The sequence below is a fragment of the Ostrea edulis genome, chromosome 1 (genome assembly GCF_947568905.1).
Source record: "Ostrea edulis chromosome 1, xbOstEdul1.1, whole genome shotgun sequence".
NCBI lineage: Eukaryota > Metazoa > Mollusca > Bivalvia > Ostreida > Ostreidae > Ostrea > Ostrea edulis.
This window is the reverse complement of record NC_079164.1, coordinates 5871047-5891554: the sequence shown is the minus strand read 5'-3', so window position 1 is coordinate 5891554 and position 20508 is coordinate 5871047. Positions and strand designations below refer to the sequence as shown.

The 20508-nt window shown below is 35.3% G+C and overlaps 2 protein-coding genes across 2 annotated transcripts in view; one reads left to right on the top strand and one right to left on the bottom strand.

Moving 5' to 3' along the window:
• Positions 1–20508, bottom strand: part of LOC125664350 (leucine-rich repeat and coiled-coil domain-containing protein 1-like) — a 123441-nt gene that overhangs the window by 71891 nt on the left and 31042 nt on the right. The window contains exon 10 of the mRNA XM_056152159.1: positions 3304–3409. Coding sequence (XP_056008134.1) covers positions 3304–3409 — 106 coding nt within the window. The remainder of the gene's footprint in view (positions 1–3303; positions 3410–20508) is intronic.
• LOC125664349 (FMRFamide receptor-like) lies at positions 9824–18748 on the top strand. The gene is made up of 2 exons (XM_048897063.2): positions 9824–10165; positions 17293–18748. Exon 2 carries the CDS (start codon positions 17315–17317, stop codon positions 18461–18463), a length of 1149 nt encoding a protein of 382 aa, XP_048753020.1. The 5' UTR covers positions 9824–10165; positions 17293–17314; the 3' UTR covers positions 18464–18748.

The window sequence follows — 20508 nt, the reverse complement described above, 5'->3', positions numbered from 1 at the left end:
TTGGGATAAATCACAATGTCTGGGATATCACTAGCCGGGATAAATCAATGTCTGGGATATCACTAGCCTGGGATAAATCACAATGTCTGGGATATCACTAGCCTGGGATAAATCAATGCCTGGGGTGTCACTAGCCTTGGATAAATCAATGACTGGGATATCACTAGCCTGGGATAAATCACAATGTCTGGGATATCACTAGGCTGGGATAAATCACAATGTCTGGGATATCACTAGCCTGGGATAAATCAGAATGTCTGGGATATCACTAGCCTGGAATAAATCAATGTCTGGGATATCACTACCTGGAATAAATCAATGACTGGGATATCACTAGCCTGGAATAAATCAATGTCTGGGATATCACTACCTGGGATAAATCAATGACTGGGATATCACTAGCCTGGGATAAATCACAAAGTCTGGGATATCACTAGCCTGGGATAAATCACAAAGTCTGGGATATCACTAGCCTGGAATAAATCAATGTCTGGGATATCACTAGCCTGGGATAAATCACAATGTCTGGGATATCACTAGCCTGGAATAAATCAATGTCTGGGATATCACTACCTGGGATAAATCAATGACTGGGATATCACTAGCCTGGGATAAATCACAATGTCTGGGATATCACTTGCCTGGAATAAATCAATGTCTGGGATATCACTAGCCTGGGATAAATCACAATGTCTGGGATATCACTAGCCTGGGATAAATCAATGACTGGGATATCACTACCTGGGATAAATCAATGACTGGGATATCACTAGCCTGGGATAAATCACAATGACTGGGATATCACTAGCCTGGGATAAATAAATGTATGTGATATCACTAGTCTAGGTCATTCCTTCAGTAATGAACTCTATTCATATGAAATTTTCATTGATAAAGCTCAAATAGTATTCGAGATTGTATTAGTGGTCCATTTCTATCCATATGTGACCTTGATCTTTTTGACCTAAAAACAACTTTTTGTAATAGAGGCTCTTTATCTAAGGTTTCATTGTTCAAATAGTTTTATATCATACACACACTATTCACTTCCATATGTTGTGACCTGATTATAGATAAATCTTGTCCAAATATTTGACTAACGTAAAAATGATGAGTTATCCGTTTTTAATAATTATGTGCCAATGAAATAACACACTAATCGATACCGCATTTAAATTATCCGCATCACTCAGCATTGAAATAACACACTAATCGATACCGCATTTAAATTATCCGCATCACTCAGCATTGAAATAACACACTAATCGATACCGGATTTAAATTATCCGCATCACTCAGCATTGAAATAACACACTAATCGATACCGCATTTAAATTATCCGCATCACTCAGCATTGAAATAACACACTAATCGATACCGCATTTAAATTATCCGCATCACTCAGCATTGAAATAACTCACTAATCGATACCGCATTTAAATTATCCGCATCACTCAGCACTGAAATAACACACTAATCGATACCGCATTTAAATTATCCGCATCACTCAGCAATGAAATAACACACTAATCGATACCGCATTTAAATTATCCGCATCACTCAGCATTGAAATAACTCACTAATCGATACCGCATTTAAATTATCCGCATCACTCAGCATTGAAATAACACACTAATCGATACCGCATTTAAATTATCCGCATCACTCAGCATTGAAATAACTCACTAATCGATACCGCATTTAAATTATCCGCATCACTCAGCATTGAAATAACTCACTAATCGATACCGCATTTAAATTATCCGCATCACTCAGCACTGAAATAACACACTAATCGATACCGCATTTAAATTATCCGCATCACTCAGCAATGAAATAACACACTAATCGATACCGCATTTAAATTATCCGCATCACTCAGCATTGAAATAACTCACTAATCGATACCGCATTTAAATTATCCGCATCACTCAGCATTGAAATAACACACTAATCGATACCGCATTTAAATTATCCGCATCACTCAGCATTGAAATAACTCACTAATCGATACCGCATTTAAATTATCCGCATCACTCAGCATTGAAATAACACACTAATCGATACCGCATTTAAATTATCCGCATCACTCAGCATTGAAATAACTCACTAATCGATACCGCATTTAAATTATCCGCATCACTCAGCATTGAAATAACACACTAATCGATACCGCATTTAAATTATCCGCATCACTCAGCATTGAAATAACTCACTAATCGATACCGCATTTAAATTATCCGCATCACTCAGCATTGAAATAACTCACTAATCGATACCGCATTTAAATTATCCGCATCACTCAGCAATGAAATAACACACTAATCGATACCGCATTTAAATTATCCGCATCACTCAGCAATGAAATAACACACTAATCGATACCGCATTTAAATTATCCGCATCACTCAGCATTGAAATAACTCACTAATCGATACCGCATTTAAATTATCCGCATCACTCAGCATTGAAATAACACACTAATCGATACCGCATTTAAATTATCCGCATCACTCAGCATTGAAATAACTCACTAATCGATACCGCATTTAAATTATCCGCATCACTCAGCATTGAAATAACACACTAATCGATACCGCATTTAAATTATCCGCATCACTCAGCATTGAAATAACTCACTAATCGATACCGCATTTAAATTATCCGCATCACTCAGCAATGCAAGCATACATGGAGCGATTAAACTTTGATTGAAGGGAAATACCAAACTCTAATAATAAAATATAGACAGGAAAGGAACTACCAAACTCTAATAATAAAATATAGACAGTTAGCAAAGGAAATACCAAACCCTAATAATAAAATATAGACAGTTAGCAAAGGAAATACCAAACCCTAATAATAAAATATAGACAGTTAGCAAAGGAAATACCAAACCCTAATAATAAAATATAGACAGTTAGCAAAGGAAATACCAAACCCTAATAATAAAATATAGACAGTTAGCAAAGGAAATACCAAACTCTAATAATAAAATATAGACAGTTAGCAAAGGAAATACCAAACCCTAATAATAAAATATAGACAGTTAGCAAAGGAAATACCAAACTCTAATAATAAAATATAGACAGTTAGCATAATGATTATAATGTTAAATATTCTATGTGTAATATGCCAAACTGATACCAAACCCTAATATCTTGATAAAATATAGACAGTTAGCATAATGATCATAATGTTAAATATTCTATAATTATGTACTATGCCAAACTGGTAGTCAGAGTTTTGATACAAAGCTAATCTATGCTATTAGTACTACATCTGACAGATAGAAAACTTTACCACATAGGTAGACTTGATATCATCTCTCATCTTGGTTTCAGTGACCATCACAGCTGAAGGACTTTTTCCATTGTCATGCTTCATTGAACTCTGTGTAGTATCTTCACTGAAAATAGTAACATATGACAATTATGCAATTTATATAATTAACAGATAGAATTTAATCTAAACAAAACACTTTAGCTAAGGCATCATTAACAATCATTTATTTTCGATAAAGTAACTAATTAAGATTAATCAAGATTTACAGATTGACTTGATAAAAATACAATGCAGTATATCAAAATGTCACTTCATCTGGTTCTACCCTCCAAGATTATTTCTGCTGAGAATTCTGAATAATAATGTAGTAAAATTCTCATTTTATTTCCTTTGAAAAATTTACTTTATGAATTCTGAAAAGCTATTTACTTTGAAAATTCTGGAGTTATTTCCCTTGAGAATTTAGAAGATTATTTTCCTTGTGAATTCTGGAGCTATTTCCCTTGTGAATTCTTAAGTTGTTTCCCTCGTAAACTCTGAGGAGTTATTTCCCTTGTAAACTTTGAGGAGTTATTTCCCTTGTAGATTCAGAAGAGTTATTTCCCTTATGAATTCTGAAGAATTTTTTCTCTTTTGAATTCTGAAGAGTTATTTCGCTTGAGAATTCTTACGAGTTATTTCCCTTATGAATTCTGAAGGTACCTTAATTTTTTGGATTGCTTGCCAGTGTTGGCAGTGATGTGGTTAAAATTGACATGTTCATTTTTACATGTAATAGCACTCACTGACATTAACTGCAGATTTCACACAACTAAACTGTGGTTTACTTTTCTAGATATTAAACCTATCTTGTACGTGTCTTGAATCATAGTTTGTGATTGAAATCTTTACATGAAGACTTTACGAGGAAAAGTAACATAAAATCTTAACGAGCGTACAGTACATGTATTTCCCTTGTGAAATGACCAATAATTTGGGTTGTTTGGTGCTTATGCTGTCACACATAAAGGTGTTCCACATCGGTGTTTAAAATATGGATATCATTAAGAATTCAACTTTCAAATGATACCACCAGTTTTGTATCAGATTCAGAATTTAATTTTCAATGGATATCATCATGTATCTACGAAACAATAAACTTAACTTCCTGAATGATAGTCTCCTTAAGGCATAAAGTATAATCTTTAATATTTTTTCTTTAAACAATCGTATAAAACCAAACCTATTATTTTCTAAGTAGGATAACTGCTTTCAAATCAATATTCTTTATGTCAAAGCAAAAGTATATCTCATAAAAAAGTCTAATCAAATTAAATGTTGTTAAACTTAAAAACACTAAGCACTGTTGCACTTCTAAGGAAATTTGCGTAATGACAGTTATTGAAATTTCTTCTTTTTAATTTCAAGCTAACCGCACGGAGGCAACATCTCCGGTATTCCGCAGACCCAAGCCTACACAGTTAGTTTCAAACAGTGTCATGGAATCAATACTGCTGCAAGTTCTGTCCATTCTATTTATAGTTAATTGGCCTTTTATTGGTGTGACATAAATTTCTAAAATCTTCATCAAGGATAAAAGTGATCAGAATTCCATGTTTCCGATGACATCACAAATTAGCTTTTAATTATAATAAAACTCAGTCAGCAGCAACATTCAATCAAATTCTCTTAGGTGAGTGTCATCAGTAATTAAAAAATATCAAAGGCAGATGCTCCCTTCAAAAGACATGCCTTTAGATTTTTGTTCCACTTTTCACTATATCATGTATACAATTATTTCTTGAACTTCTCGAATAATGAATCCTTGTTTCCATTGACTGAGCTGTAGTGATATGAACAGGCTAACTGAACATGCATCGGATACAATTGGATACAATCGGATACAATCCGAGACAATCAACACTGGACTCTATGTGGATCCTGATGTTTGGAACATGTGTCATCCCATCATCGCTAGTGAAGCTTACCGAATCCAGGAGTACCTACCCTACCTCACTATGACGCAGTGCAAGCAGAGACAATAGAAGTGATTGGAGACTTGATTATGATGTCAACCTTATCGAGAGCGTTCTCAATTGTAGAAGTTTCAACACAATTCATATACAATGAAAGACTTCCCAGCTAATGGTAGCCTCCACATCGCCTTTGGAATTTTCATTACGCTTATAAATATTTACAATATTCAATGCAGAGTGAAGTGAAAATTCGCTTGTGAAGTGAATAAATGGTGGAATAATCCCAAATCCACACCTGTCATACTACACATACAACCTCAGTAAATATGTTACAGGAATCCAAGCGACTTCTACGGATTTTCAAGTTCGTGCAGACACAATTCTGACTTCTCAAGCCTACGAACATTTCAGAAGATCAACACTTGTTTCATATCCTTTACACTCTACCAGAGTGAATATGAACACCTGTACCTGAATATGAACATTAGATTGAATACGAACACCTCACTAAATATGTACACCTCACTAAATATGAACACCAGCTCACTGAATAAGAACACCTCACTAAATATGAACACCTCATTGAATATGAACACCTCATTGAATATGAACACCAGCTCACTGAATAAGAACACCTCACTAAATATGAACACCTCATTGAATATGAACACCAGCTCACTGAATATGAATGCCAGCTCACTGAATAAGAACACCTCATTGAATATGAACACCTCACTAAATATGAACACCTCGTTGAATATGAACACCTCACTAAATATGAACACCTCATTGAATATGAACACCTCATTGAATATGAACACCAGCTCACCGAATATGAACGCTATATTTATTATACATGTATGGACATCATATTTTGATATCTGTGCAATAGTAACCCACTCAAATCTTAATATGGAGAATAAATTAAACATAAAAATTGAATATTTAATCATCAAGAAATACACACTTCAGATAATTTTATCTAATCATCTAGAATACAAACTTTAGATCATTTTATTTAAATCATCTAGAATACACACTTTAGATCATTTTATTTAAATCATCTAGAATACAAACTTTAGATCATATTAAGGATACGAGGAAAATACATCTCCCTCATAAATACAAATAATTTCATGAAGATTAAAGTTTGTTGGTTTTAGAATATACACATTATACATTTAACAACTGGTTTACCTTAAGGAAGCCTGATACGATAAATAAAAATGCTTTTATTTGACAATAAAGTCATGTCTAGAAATTGTTTATCTCAAGTCCCACTGAAATGATACAACAAGTCCTACTGAAATGATACAACAAGTCCTACTGAAATGATACAACCAAACTAAACACGGTATCCATGCTGGTTTTCGAAGAAGAAAAAATCTTAGATAATTCAGACTTTGCAAAATAGAAGATAAAACAATTTAAGTGTAAAGTCTCCATGAGGATTCCATCCCACTCTAACAAGTGAAGATTCCCGTCATTACTGATCTGTAGCTAGTAAAATCCCACTCTAACAAGTGAAGATTCCCGTCATTACTGATCTGTAGCTAGTAAAATCCCACTCTAACAAGTGAAGATTAACGTCATTACTGATCTGTAGCTAGTAAAATCCCACTCTAACAAGTGAAGATTCCCGTCATTACTGATCTGTAGTGGGTAAAATCCCACTCTAACAAGTGAAGATTCCCGTCATTACTGATCTGTAGCTAGTAAAATCCCACTCTAACAAGTGAAGATTCCCGTCATTACTGATCTGTAGCTAGTAAAATCCCACTCTAACAAGTGAAGATTAACGTCATTACTGATCTGTAGCTAGTAAAATCCCACTCTAACAAGTGAAGATTCCCGTCATTACTGATCTGTAGCGGGTAAAATCCCACTCTAACAAGTGAAGATTCCCGTCATTACTGATCTGTAGCTAGTAAAATCCCACTCTAACAAGTGAAGATTAACGTCATTACTGATCTGTAGTGGGTAAAATCCCACTCTAACAAGTGAAGATTCCCGTCATTACTGATCTGTAGCGGGTAAAATCCCTTGTCTGCTACAGTGTATTACCCTCAAAGCATTTATAAAATAGCAAGAGGCCCATGGGCCACATTGCCCACCTTAGTCATGTCATTGTTCAAGGTCACTAAGTTAAACACAAAGTATAATAAGGCTTGTCATAGATAATCTATATACAAAATATGAAAGCTTTACCTTCATAATTCAGGAGATATTAAATAAGTCAGGTTTTTTTTTAAAAGTAGATCAAACTCCAAGGTCAAAAGATCAGATGCCATTGTGTCACAAGGTATTGCCATAAAGAATTCATGTACAAAATATGAAAGTACTACATGTACCTAGAATAATTCCTGACATATTTAACAGGCTATGTTTTCTTAAAAGTAGGTCAAACTCTGAGTTCAAAGTCACAAGGTCAAAGGACATGATATGAAATGAAAGGTCTTCCCATAAGAAATTTGCATACAAGATATGAAATATGTGCCTTAGATAGTTCAAAACATATTGAATAGGTAAGACTTTTATTAAAAGTAAGTCAAACTTTCAGGTCAAGGTCACAATACCACACACAATTGGATCACATGAAAGATCTTGTTATAAAAAATGCATTAACAAACTAAATATGAAAGCCATGTAGCTTAAATAGTTCAGGAGACATTCTTAAAGATTTTTCCTACATAAATATCAGCATATAAACCGTTGATCCCCTATTGTGGCCCCACTCTACCCCTGGGAACCTGCACTATGTCAGAAAGCTTTCATGTAAATTTCAGCTTTTCTGGCCCAGTGGTTCTTGAGAAGATTTTTAAATGACCCCACCCTATTTGTTTGTATGTTTGTGATTATCTCCCTTTTAAAGGGAGCACACATCTTCATTTGAACAAACTTGAATCCCCTTCACCCAAGGATGCTCTTTGCTAAGTTTGGTTGAAAATGGCCCAGTGGTTCTGGAGAAGTAAAAAAAATGTGAAAAGTTTAGTCTGACAGATAGGTGATAGACAAATCTCACTTGAGCTTTCAGCTAAGGTGAGTTAAAAACTGAACGAACAAGAGTCAGGGGCACATCACTCAAACTGCTAACATTTCTTCGGTATTTCTGGTTTTCCAGAGAGTCCATTACAAGTACAGGGGATAAGAGACCTTAACTTTCTGACATTGGGATACAATCAGTTTCTCTTACTGGTATGCAAATACTTTCTGATAAGATCTTTTGATTGGTTGAACCTTGCATATTTTCCCCTCCTGTCTTTGCATTCGTAACTCAGATCAAATTAACAATTTTGGAGAAGACAATTTTCTTTTCTGCAGGGAACAGCTGACAATATTTCCTGATGCACCATTTCTAAGGTCCCCCGGAATTTCCATAAATACATCATATCATTGTGGATTTTATCAAAATGAATTGGATCAATATTTTGGTGATTCCATGTTTGGTCACCCGCTCCGAGACTAGCTAATAACCTTGACAAAATTACACTAGAAAATTACCCACTCTTACTTCTTCACGGAAATACTTGTTGTTTAATGAATCCATCTGAATCTGTATACGCCACGACAATATCAGTTCTGGTGCAGTGATGGATATCATTATAAAGCCTTAAAGTTTGCATCAAAACTGCAAATTGCACGTAAAACTGAAAACTGTTATAACTAACCCTAAAGGAAACCCATAGTCTTCCCATTTTGTCCTCAATCAACTTCACACTAAAAATTCCACATGCATGTAATCAATATCTTCCATGGGTCTACTTTATTTCCAAGTACAGCTGGTAGTGCAAATAGCATTGGAATAACACTGGGGGGGGGGGTGGGGGGTGGGGGGGGGGGGGGGGGTGAGGGAGGGGGGGGCAAGTGTTGATTAAAGGGAAATATCCTATGCATGTAGATATACAATTCTTAAACATACCCTGGCCTTTCACTAACTAATGGAGTGTGAATAATAAAACTATATACAGTTTAACACATCATTTGATTTTTCTATTCTAAGTCTTAATATATTCGTAAGGCTCTTTCCTTCAATAAATGCTGTGTAATTGAATCAGTCAACAGAAATGATATCATTTCTTATTTGACACCTACATCAAAACTACAAGACAACAGAAAATAATATTCCAAGAGTGTACAAAACAAACTACATCCTGTCGCAGATTAGCATGACAGAGAGTCCGCTCATCCTGCTGGTTGACAATTCATGTTAACTGTCAAACTGCTACAAGAAAAATGAAAGAACTATTTGTGTTCTGAATTAATATGCAAACATGGAATTCAGCCCTGGAAATTGGTTCTCCAGCGTAAAATAATGAATGAGTAGGATTTACTGCATTTAACACATTCTGAAATCAAAGACAATTCTATAACCCTTTAATTTCAATCTGAAATCTCAACAACAAAAAAAGAAAAAAGAAAAGAAAAAAGAGCAATAAGCTAATTTTAATCCAAATCAATAATTTTGACCTTCCTTCCAATTATTAATTTAATCTGAACTTCACATTTACAATCCAAAATGTTACAACAGAAAAACTAATAAGAAAAAATCAAAGATGATATCCATGAAAGTAAAAAAAGCAATTTCTTCACAATATGAAAATGTTTTCTTCTACTTGTAAATACTACCATTCTACAGAAATCAATAACAAAGAGTTAATCAGTTTCCACCAATCAGACGACAGCTTTAAGTAGCGGGCTGAAAGCTTCTCACGGATAGGTGCAATTTGAGGGATGCCCCTATCACAAGCAGTCCGTCCATAAATATATCTGATTGACTTACTATCTATTAATATTAGAAGCTGTTGCAGCACTGTAAAACATTTGTAGTATTTTTATGAGGTTACGATGATGCATCACCAAGTGCAACCAATTTGATTGTTTTGCTGGAATTCTTATTCAATGAGTAAACTTCCTTAGACTGCTTGGTGAGTATCTCTATAATATATTTTGATTAATTTTCACACAATAAAAAATTTTTTTTTCCCTTTTGATCATAATTTTTTTCTTTCTAAACACAATAATGAAAACATTAAGTTTTGAATGATATGGCTACAAAAATAGAGCTGATCACCAATTAGCAATTTACAACTTTATTAATAAAAAAAAAAGAAGGTTTATGGTTTATCAAAATACATAAATATTTAACAAAACTCAAACTTGCAACAATCCCTTGATATGTCTCTGACAGGGGACTGATCTAAACCTTAGCGATGTGTGCATGAGAAATATTTTAATTCTGATATGCATGTCTTCACCCTCTTAATGAGGCTCTAAACTTCACAAAGATTTTGACAATTTCTGATATGTCACTGGCTTACAGTCTCACTAACATCTCATCTATCTTGTATGGAGCTTGATGTCTTAATTCATACTTTTTTGCTTGGAATTTTTGTCAAGAATGACAAGTGCGAAACTCATTAGATACCACACTATACAAATTCTACACGACTAGTCCCATTCATTCAGCGGTCGCTATCCCCTATCAAATGAAACTCGGAATCTTTCACTTTTCAATCGCTTTTGACAAATGAGCTTTTAAATGATGCTATTCTGATAAAAAATAAAGTAAAATATTACAAAGGAGAAACAAAATGAAGATTAAGATCTACCAACAATAAATGAATGCTTCTTGTCCAGTGCGTGAATTACCGTCAAACAGTTTGGTGGTGATATCGAATGAAGCTTGAAGGGTGTAAATAATACATTACAGATTCAAATTCTTCAATTACAAAAAGTTTAAATGATACTAGATCTCTAATCTATTTCAACAAATACACAAGATTTGATAAAAAATATCAAAATTGAGGTAAAGATTTTAATAATTCATCAGTGTTTGATGAAATCATATACATGTTAGGATTGGAAATATTGCAAAACATTTAAATTAAATATTGGTCCTTCTTGTATAATGTTTAACATTACAAATCCCTAATTTTAATTTTCTTACATCATTTACTAATGAAAAATTCCACACAAATTGGGTTAAAATATGGTAAGTACAATAAATCTAAACCACATGAATTCCACTTCTCTGACTTTTGAAATCCAATAAATGAGTATTTATTATCATTATAACCCACACCTAAATAGAGCCGATATCACAGCAGGATTTCAGATGAAACAGAATCAATTCTCCAAAACATGTTATAAATTTGTCGAAGTTTTTCTGATACATTTCAATCTCAATAAATCATCCTAACAACATCAAACACTATAATCATTTATAGAAAAGCACACATTTACACATCTTAATGAGTTCACAAAAGAAAGGATTTTTAATAAATTTTGGGAATTAAAAGATTTATCATTTTATGTTCGCATTAGTACGCTATGACGGCTTGTTACTAATGTCCATTCTCAGACGCGGGTCACTGAAGCGACTTCCTTAAACGTCCATCACAATCTAGACAGACAATTCTTGCATCAAAAGGATTAAAACATAGATTTTTTTATTTATTTCAGTTAACAGACCTTAATGTCTATTATTGAGACAATCATGTGTATGACTTCACCTTATTTCTCAGTGTCAAACACCAGCTTTTTGACTTCCAGCAATTTGTAAGAAATCTTTTGTGGTTGTCTTTAACAACTTAGATTTGATTGAAGCACAGAGGCTTCATGGTAAATTTTCATTTTCATAAAGACATCAGACCTTTATTTTTATGTGGTTCCCGGCTGAAAAACTCACACAGCTGATTTCACCTTCCAAGATTTCAAGTACATCAAAGTCTCTTGTTCTTTTGACATTGTTTTTTTGTGGTCAGTTATAAAAAACAGTGCCATGTTGTTGAATTTCAAATAAACCTATGTTTTAAAACATCAAAGACCTTCAATTAACCTGGATAAAATTTCTAAGAACAGACCATGTTCATTTCAGTTAACATTTACAACAGAAATATACATATACACGTATATTTTACTTATCACTGCCAGCTGATGATTGTGGATGACAAGTTCACTGAAAAAAAACATTCTTTGTTTCTTAAAAATATCCACCTGTTAAAATACAAAAAAATAACCCCCCTTTCTGCCTGTATTTCATTCATTACATGGATATGAAATCTGTCAATATTTTGCTACCTATGATGATTACAGTCGATAATTAGGCAGATGAGTTACATCCTTGTACGAAGTGATAGCCATCTCCTGAAGCAGACCCGATAAACCCCACACAATCACCTGGTTATCTCAAGTACAGTAAAAACAAAAAAATACTTCTAAAATAACCCGCAGGTGAGCGGACGATACTTATCTCCAGCCTCATCCTCGTCTTACATGCGTTACCTTAATAACACAAACAAATATCGCTTAATTGACCCCTGCTAAGTTTCCCAGCTGTTTGTGTAAATGCAATAACTATCTTCTATATTTCAAATATTTGATAGCAATATTTTGGGAGCTGCATTTCTGATCTAATGATACGAGTGATATCTGACGTGGTGGGACAGGTAATTTCCTGAATATTATCCACACTACTTTTCTCTCCCCTGAATGTGATCAGGCTATTTATATGTGCAATGAATTCCTCGTTTAGCGTTTGATTTCATTACTTCTGTTTCTGCTCTATTAGACACATGGTAAAAAAATCTATAGTAGAATAGAATTGTATTACATTAGATAGTGGTGTTGGATTGTACGGTCCCCCCCTCACATCCGAAACAGCTGGGAAGACACCGCAACTCATCTTAAAATCCTGCAATTCTTCACTAAATCTTAATCCTATTGATCACACAAATAATATCATATCGTAATTGGAAAAACATTTTATTTGGTAATAACGTCTAGTTACTATCAAATAAATCTGAAAGCAATATATGCATTGTACTGTAAATGAGAAAAAATACATTTAGCTTTAGAGATTAAGCCCATGGTGTATAAGTACAAAGTGAAACTATATTCCCTATGTCCTAAAGAAAGATATCACACTTTATAATCTAGTGTCGATATGTACATTGTGAATATATCTGTCAATAAATCCAATCACCACCGAGTTGAATTTATTCATCATTCCCGGGAAGCAAGATTGAGAATAATTGCATGTACAGCAATAAATTTCACCATTTTCCATTTTTAATCAACAGGGATTAAAATAATTGTAAACCGTCACTTTGTCAAAGCTTTTCAGTTTTTAGTAAATTATCTACAGAGAAATCAATAGTTGTCCCCCTTTACTGCCTATGAAGAAGGACCACCAAGTCTGTGTAGGAAATTCTTATACATACAGAATTTGACTATGAATAACTTTGTTTGCGTGATCAAGATATAGGGCTCACAGCGGGTGTGACCGGTCGACAGGAGATACTTACTCCTCCTAGGCACCTGTTCTCACCTCTGGTGTGTCCAGGGGTCCATGTTTGCCTTACTCTTAATCTTTTATTCTCTATGTGATTTATGAAATTCATCACTGTTAATTATCTTCACCTTTCATTACAAAGATCTCAGTGACCAAAAAATCCTTCTAACAAAATTGTTTTAAGTTTAAGAATCAATACACGATTATCTTGAAATGAGTTACACCTCATGCTGAATTTAAAGCAATAGGACGACTCTGAAGGAAGTGATTCCTTATAGGAGAGTTCAGGCTTGACATCCGTATCACCGACAGGAAGCCTCGACCGGTTAAATCATCACTCTCTTCCACACCAGCGAGCCTGTTCAGCTTTTGTTCATCAGAATATTGGCATCCATTAGATGTTAAGGTGTTCCGAGTTTTCAATCATATGTGGTCAATTTCTCATCCACCTATCTCAGTTTCTCTCCATGCTGTACAGGGGTTCGGCTTTTGTAGCCGTTTTTTATTTCTTTATTACACTATTGTCTTACATGCCTTGTGAGTGTGGCCCTGGCCAGAACAGCCTCAGAAAATAATAGGAGAAAGGATATTAATTGAAGGGAACAAATGGAGTGGAATTTTGCTGGAATTTTATAGAGTTCTTTGACCACATAAGACAGATGACTTAACTCCTGGTGATTTGCCTAGCATGCTATTCACTTTCCGTGAATAAAACACAGCTTGTCTCTTCCTCATTGAATATAACCTTCATCAGTAATGCAGATTTAAAACGACAGCCATTACAATTCCATGTGAATGCTGATGCTGAATAATTTGGAGTCACTGCACATGTCCCCTGAAGCAATCAAATTCAAATACGAAAATCGAATGAGATATTTTGATCTGACTTTTGTACTTACCTTTGAACACCATTATCTAACATTAGATGGCTGTACATTCAATAATTAACTACCTTTCTAAATTCACCCTAATCATTTATAATGGTCCAACAACACGTTTTAGCTAACACCGAACTAATTTTGCTTGAATGCAACAGACAAAGATACTCAATAAAACCAAGGCATACGTGATATGAAGTTCGAATCACTCAAACTCGGTGCTCTGTAACAAAATGAGAGCTACAAAAGACTATGAGACAGATCTTAAGTGCGAGAGGTAATCACAGCTCTCAACAGCACACGTAATGAAGTTAGCAGTTGTAATTCTGCACAGAGTGGCTGCCTGAGAGAAATCGGAGCACGGAACATGCTGCTTGTCAAGAGGAACTGAAGCATGAAGCTGCAAGGTCAAATACAGCATGGCTGACGGTAACCTCTGGGTGGCAATAACAAAGTCTCCCATTGATTCTCTATTCCACCTTTTGTATTTCACCCACCACCTTTTCTTCGAACAGTGCCAGAAAATTGTCAGATAAATAGAACTGTTCAGTTCCATGCCTAATACATGTACAATTAAAAAATTGACCCCAGCTCTGAGGACATCAAACTGAGATTAATTAACTCAAATCGGATGTAAATCTTACTTCTTAAAACCAAACTACAGTACTGTGAATCAGAGACCAAGATGAAATAAAACTTCAGGTCATTTCAGTTTTAGGACCGTGTTGTTAAAGAAACAAAAAGAGGAAAATATTCCTATCAATATATCTTCTCAATGTTGGAAACAGGAATTATAAAAATCACAACCAGCTTTATGCAAAATATAAAACACACAATATAAAACACAAAAAATAAAACACAAATGGTCAAAACAGATTGACAGTTGGATTCTCAGCTCGTCCGTGAGGCAGGCGGAGTGGGTGATCAGGGGGGATGGAGTTCTCATTTCAAATTGTTTACTTTTGTTGGCTTTAAATCAGGTACTAGTGTCAGCTAATTGGTGGAGTTGTACCAGCTCCTATCTAACACTGTGTGATACGGGGGTTTCTAGAGGTCAACAACTTCACCATGTAACACATAGACAGAGCTAATTATCTGCCTAATATTCATAATTAATAGATAATCTGAATAGGAAAATCTCTCTTCATTTCTTTGTAAAACAAAAGAAAACTTGATCTAAGAAACATTGCCTGATCTTGTACGCCGTTAACCTGCAAAAATCCTTCAAATGAACACTTTTCAAAAAAAATTTGCATCAGATTTGATGAGATAATTACTACGGAAAGCCCTGTGCGTTCTCCGATAACTGTGAAATGACTCGGGCCGCGGCCTCCTTCAGAAATCAATGAATCTGGATAAGTATTAGAGAGAGCAACCAAAGCAAATCACAGAACAGGCCTAGTGGTGCTGAAGGGTTTGGAAATTTAGAATGTTATCAGATTATAGAAACCAAACACAGAGCATGTCAGGTGCTTGGCTTGACGTACTTCTCTCAAATTCCATCCCAAGGTTAAAAAACTCTACATCTGTCATCAAATCATGCACGAGAGATAAATCGCATTCAATTAATCACAGTTCAAGATTTTTTTGTCCAAATCCTTCAAAGATTGACCGAAACATTAACAGACTTGATTGCTTAGTTGCAGAGAATAAATACCAATATGGGAAGCATTTTCGTGTAATAAAAAAACAATATCGAATAATCAACTGATTATGCATACATAAATGTAGGGTTCCATTAAAAAGAAAGTGAAATTCTGGAGAAATGGGCAGCCTAATCTCCTATCTGTCTGCTCCAGGTACCAATATCATCAGCTAAACCTCATAGAGAACTTAAATATCCCCCGTTACGGCAGGGGGATCAACTGATTAGGACACAGTGTGGAAGAGCCTGGAAATGTCATCATGAAAGCTCTATGTTCCTGCTGCATTTTATTCTGACTAATTATGACAACAGAAGACCAGGATTGCCTTGCAGCCGTAATTGAAACATTCTTTGATTTCTTTGAAATTCAGTAATTTTCCAAGTCAGGAATTTAAAACAAAATCAAATTTTCCTAAAACTCTCCTGGAATATGATTGGGTGGCGCTTCTTCTTGAGAATTGTTAAAATTACCCACATTTTCTGTTGGTCATTTAAAAAGAAATCCTGAAGCAGATGACTTATTTGCAATATTGCGATATGTAAAGGCTATAACATGAGTTAAACTTATTGTGAATGACTGCATGTGCTCCCGTATTTTCCTGCAGACATGAATTAGGTACGGGCTGAAAATAGCAATTTTGGATAATTTCAAGGAAAATGGTGGTAAATTCCATGTCATACATCGTGAATTCACAATTTATTGCTAAAATCATAAGTCTTGTACATTTTGTATACTTAAATTATGAATTAAAAAAAGAAATTTAGACCAATCTTAAACCTAGTTCTTCTGATATATAATAAAGAAAAAACAGTGTACTATGTATGAAGTTCTTAATGTGTAAATCAAAACTAAAACCTAGAAATATCAGTTCACTCTTGATAAACCCTGAATCCCAATAATATAATAGGGTATGATTTACTACCAAAAAACCTTTTGTAATTGCATGTCGTTACTGAAAAAATGTTTGCTTCCAATATTGAAAAATGAAATGCAGCAAAACGCTGGTGTGATTGTGTATTCCATGATAGTGCGATTTCTAGCCATCAATCATCTTTATTAAAAGACGGCCGACACTGCAGGAATGATAACACACTGTCATATAACCAATATTTGGCCTTGAGAGAATTCCCTGTTATCATGATTAAATTTTCCCTTTTTTCATCATCCATTTTGTATACATGTAACTGTGTAAAGCTCCTAAAACAGTTTTTATGACTCTTCATTAATTTTTACAGATTACATCGCAGGCCTTTAAGGATGGCGGAGGACACACTTCAGCACGCCCTCACCCTGAACCTGACTCAGCAAAACCTCACGAACAGTACTCCCAGCGGCTTCACCGACAATTCCTGTTACGAAATCTATGAAAAAGCCATCACTTTCCAGTTTTACGCATGGGGAGTAGTCGGAAACATCATCGCCGCCTACGGCATCATCGGCAACATCCTGGCAATTCTGGTGCTGCGGCATCGCTTGATGCGGAGCTCTACGTCGTACTATCTGATTTCCCTGGCCGTCTATGACACGGGGGTCCTACTGGCTATGATTCTTCTGATGGCTCTGCCCACTATTTACTTGGAAAAGAAAGAACTTATGGACTACTACTATGCCTCTCAGTACATGAACGCGTACTTGTACCCTATGGCTCTAGTCGCTCAGACTGGGACTGTTTACACGACAGTGGGGTTCACAATAGAGCGGTACATCGCAGTGTGTCACCCCCTCAAGGCAGCCAACACATGTACACGATCGCGCACCAAGAGAATTATCATTCTCATATTTGTCTGCTCAGTCATTTACAACGTGCCTCGATTTTTTGAATACACAGTTGTGGAGAAGTGGAGCCCCCACCTAAACCGTTCAGTTCCGGAGGTGATGACGACAACATTAGGAAGCAACAAAGACTTCCGGCAGGTCTATTTCATCTGCCTCCACCTGATCGTCATGTTCCTCGCACCCTTTGTTCTCATATCTATACTCAACATTCAGCTCATGAGAGCTGTGAAAAATGCCAAGAAGACTCGAAATAGGATGAGTACCAACGCAGCTAAAGAGGCCAACCTCACCATCATGTTAATAGCAGTGATCGTGGTCTTTCTCATCTGCCAGCTTCCCTCCATCGCAGACAACATTCTGTGGACAATCTTTGACAAGGATGTGTTACATTGCAACCTGCACTACGTCCGACTGACGTCCATCAGCAACCTCATGGTGAACGTCAACTCCGCAGTGAACTTTATTTTATACTGCGTATTTGGGAAGCGTTTCCGACGTGTCTTTATCAAAATTGTGTATTATCCATGGAAGAGGAACGGCACACGCTACAAATATACTTTATATGACAGTTCGGGCAGTCGCCGTGGGAACAGTATGAAGGTTTACAATACAGAAAGCACGTTTCTCTGAGTGACAGAAACATTCTGTGTATGAATTCTTCTGTGTGCTATTTTTCATTCCAGACAATAGAACTTCTTAAAAATCAGAAAACTTCCTTTTCCAGAAATATTTATAATGAATCATAACTATATTGTTAGTAAAAGATTCATATTTCAAATTTCATCACACACCATAACTAATCTGTGGAATATGAACTGACCTAATGGTATCGGTCTGTATCAACTTCAATGTGACAAATCCTGGTCAGGAAAAATGTTCCTGCTCCGATTTTACATTAAAAAATTACCTTGCTTACCAATCTTGTAATTGTCGGGTGATTCATCGATTACTGTTCTTAGAAAGAATATAGAATGTGGGGGCTTAAAAGTCTAGTGGACTTTGTTCCTACTAAAACATATGCTGCTAAGAATTCAGCTACGTAATGGCATGGTTGCCTGTGAAGATCTCTCAAGAACTGCTAATTGTGACAATGTGATTTCTACACACACAGAAGGCTGATTCGACTGCCATTCCTTTCAAGTATTTTCCTGCTGCTAATAAAATTGCTGTCTTGTCTAACTTAGAGTCTTAGAGGTGACCTAATTACCTTAATTGTCACTGTCACCTATACAAATCCCCTGTACTTTACTCAATGATTTTCTTAATTGTCACTGTCACCTATACAAATCCCCTGTACTTTACTTAATTGTCACTGTCACCTATACAAATCCCCTGTACTTTACTTAATTGTCACTGTCACCTATACAAATCCCCTGTACTTTACTTAATTGTCACTGTCACCTATACAAATCCCCTGTACTTTACTTAATTGTCACTGTCACCTATACAAATCCCCTGTACTTTACTCAATGATTTTTTTTTTTGCCTTAATTGTGTCCAATATTTTACGTAGGAAAAAAAAATAAAACACAAAACTTGTCACCCATCTTTTTCCAACAGTCATAATTTACTTTGAGTCAGCTCCCGACATGATGTTTGAACATGGGATCATGGCATTAATAGCAGTGTAAAATCAGACAGCTCTCTCATGAAAATGTTCCAAAACCGACATAAAAGAAGTCTCCGACAGGTGTAAAGTACCTCCAGGGCAACACCTTACTGCAGAAAAACGGTCACACAACAGGGGTGGGGCCCAGTCACAGTGGGTCTGACAAATTATAAATAACATGATTCTGCATCCTAGGGAGGGAAGAAATAGAAACAGACACGATTTACACACAACTCAAGGACATCTATGTAACTGACCTTGACAGGTGTTGGAAAGAAAAAAATAGCTCAGATTTTACAACCAGGACTGTGTTGACACTGAACATTTCAAGAAAATGGAAAAAAAATTTTAGCCTACAAAAATTCTCATTTGTAACATAGAGGTCCCGGAATACTTCAAATCAAAATCAATGGCACCCACAATTCCAAATGTAAGAGATTCGGATAAGACATTTCCTTACCACAAATTCCCTCCAGAAGAATTCTACAAAATACAAGAATTCCACGACCTTGAAGCGTTGTGCACTTTAAACATTAATCCTGCATATAGAAATATCAATAATAAAATAAAGTACAAAGAAACTGCATCAAACCGTTTTCTTTCTGAATGAACTGGATCCCGATATTGGGTTTTCTTTATAATCACACACGACATTTATGTATTTACTACAGTACACAGAAATGAGACTTGAGGCACAATTCAATTTTTCTTTCCCCTATAGCCTTCAGAATTATAAGTCTGAGGGATGCTTCATTCAGTAATGTTAAAGAAAGCTCTCTCTTTTCTACAGCTAAAGTGCAACAAACAACAATGTCTTAATGTATATAAACTTCAGTCTAAAGTTATAAAACCTACTGTGATAAATTACTGTGCACCAAGAAACTTGATAAATGCTAGAAGGGGTGCAATTTCATATAAAAAGTAAATAGAAAAGTGCAAAAAACTTAATCTAATAATCATTTTGTCCAGAAGTTTACGGGGTGCTTGATCTGCAAAATGATATACTGATAAGGTATTTGATCGTCATTGACAATTCATGTCAAAAAATCAATACATGAGGTGATTT

Bases quoted from the DNA above. Each gene is read 5' to 3' on its own strand.
- LOC125664349 (XM_048897063.2), top strand. From the start codon at position 17,315: ATGGCGGAGGACACACTTCAGCACGCCCTCACCCTGAACCTGACTCAG.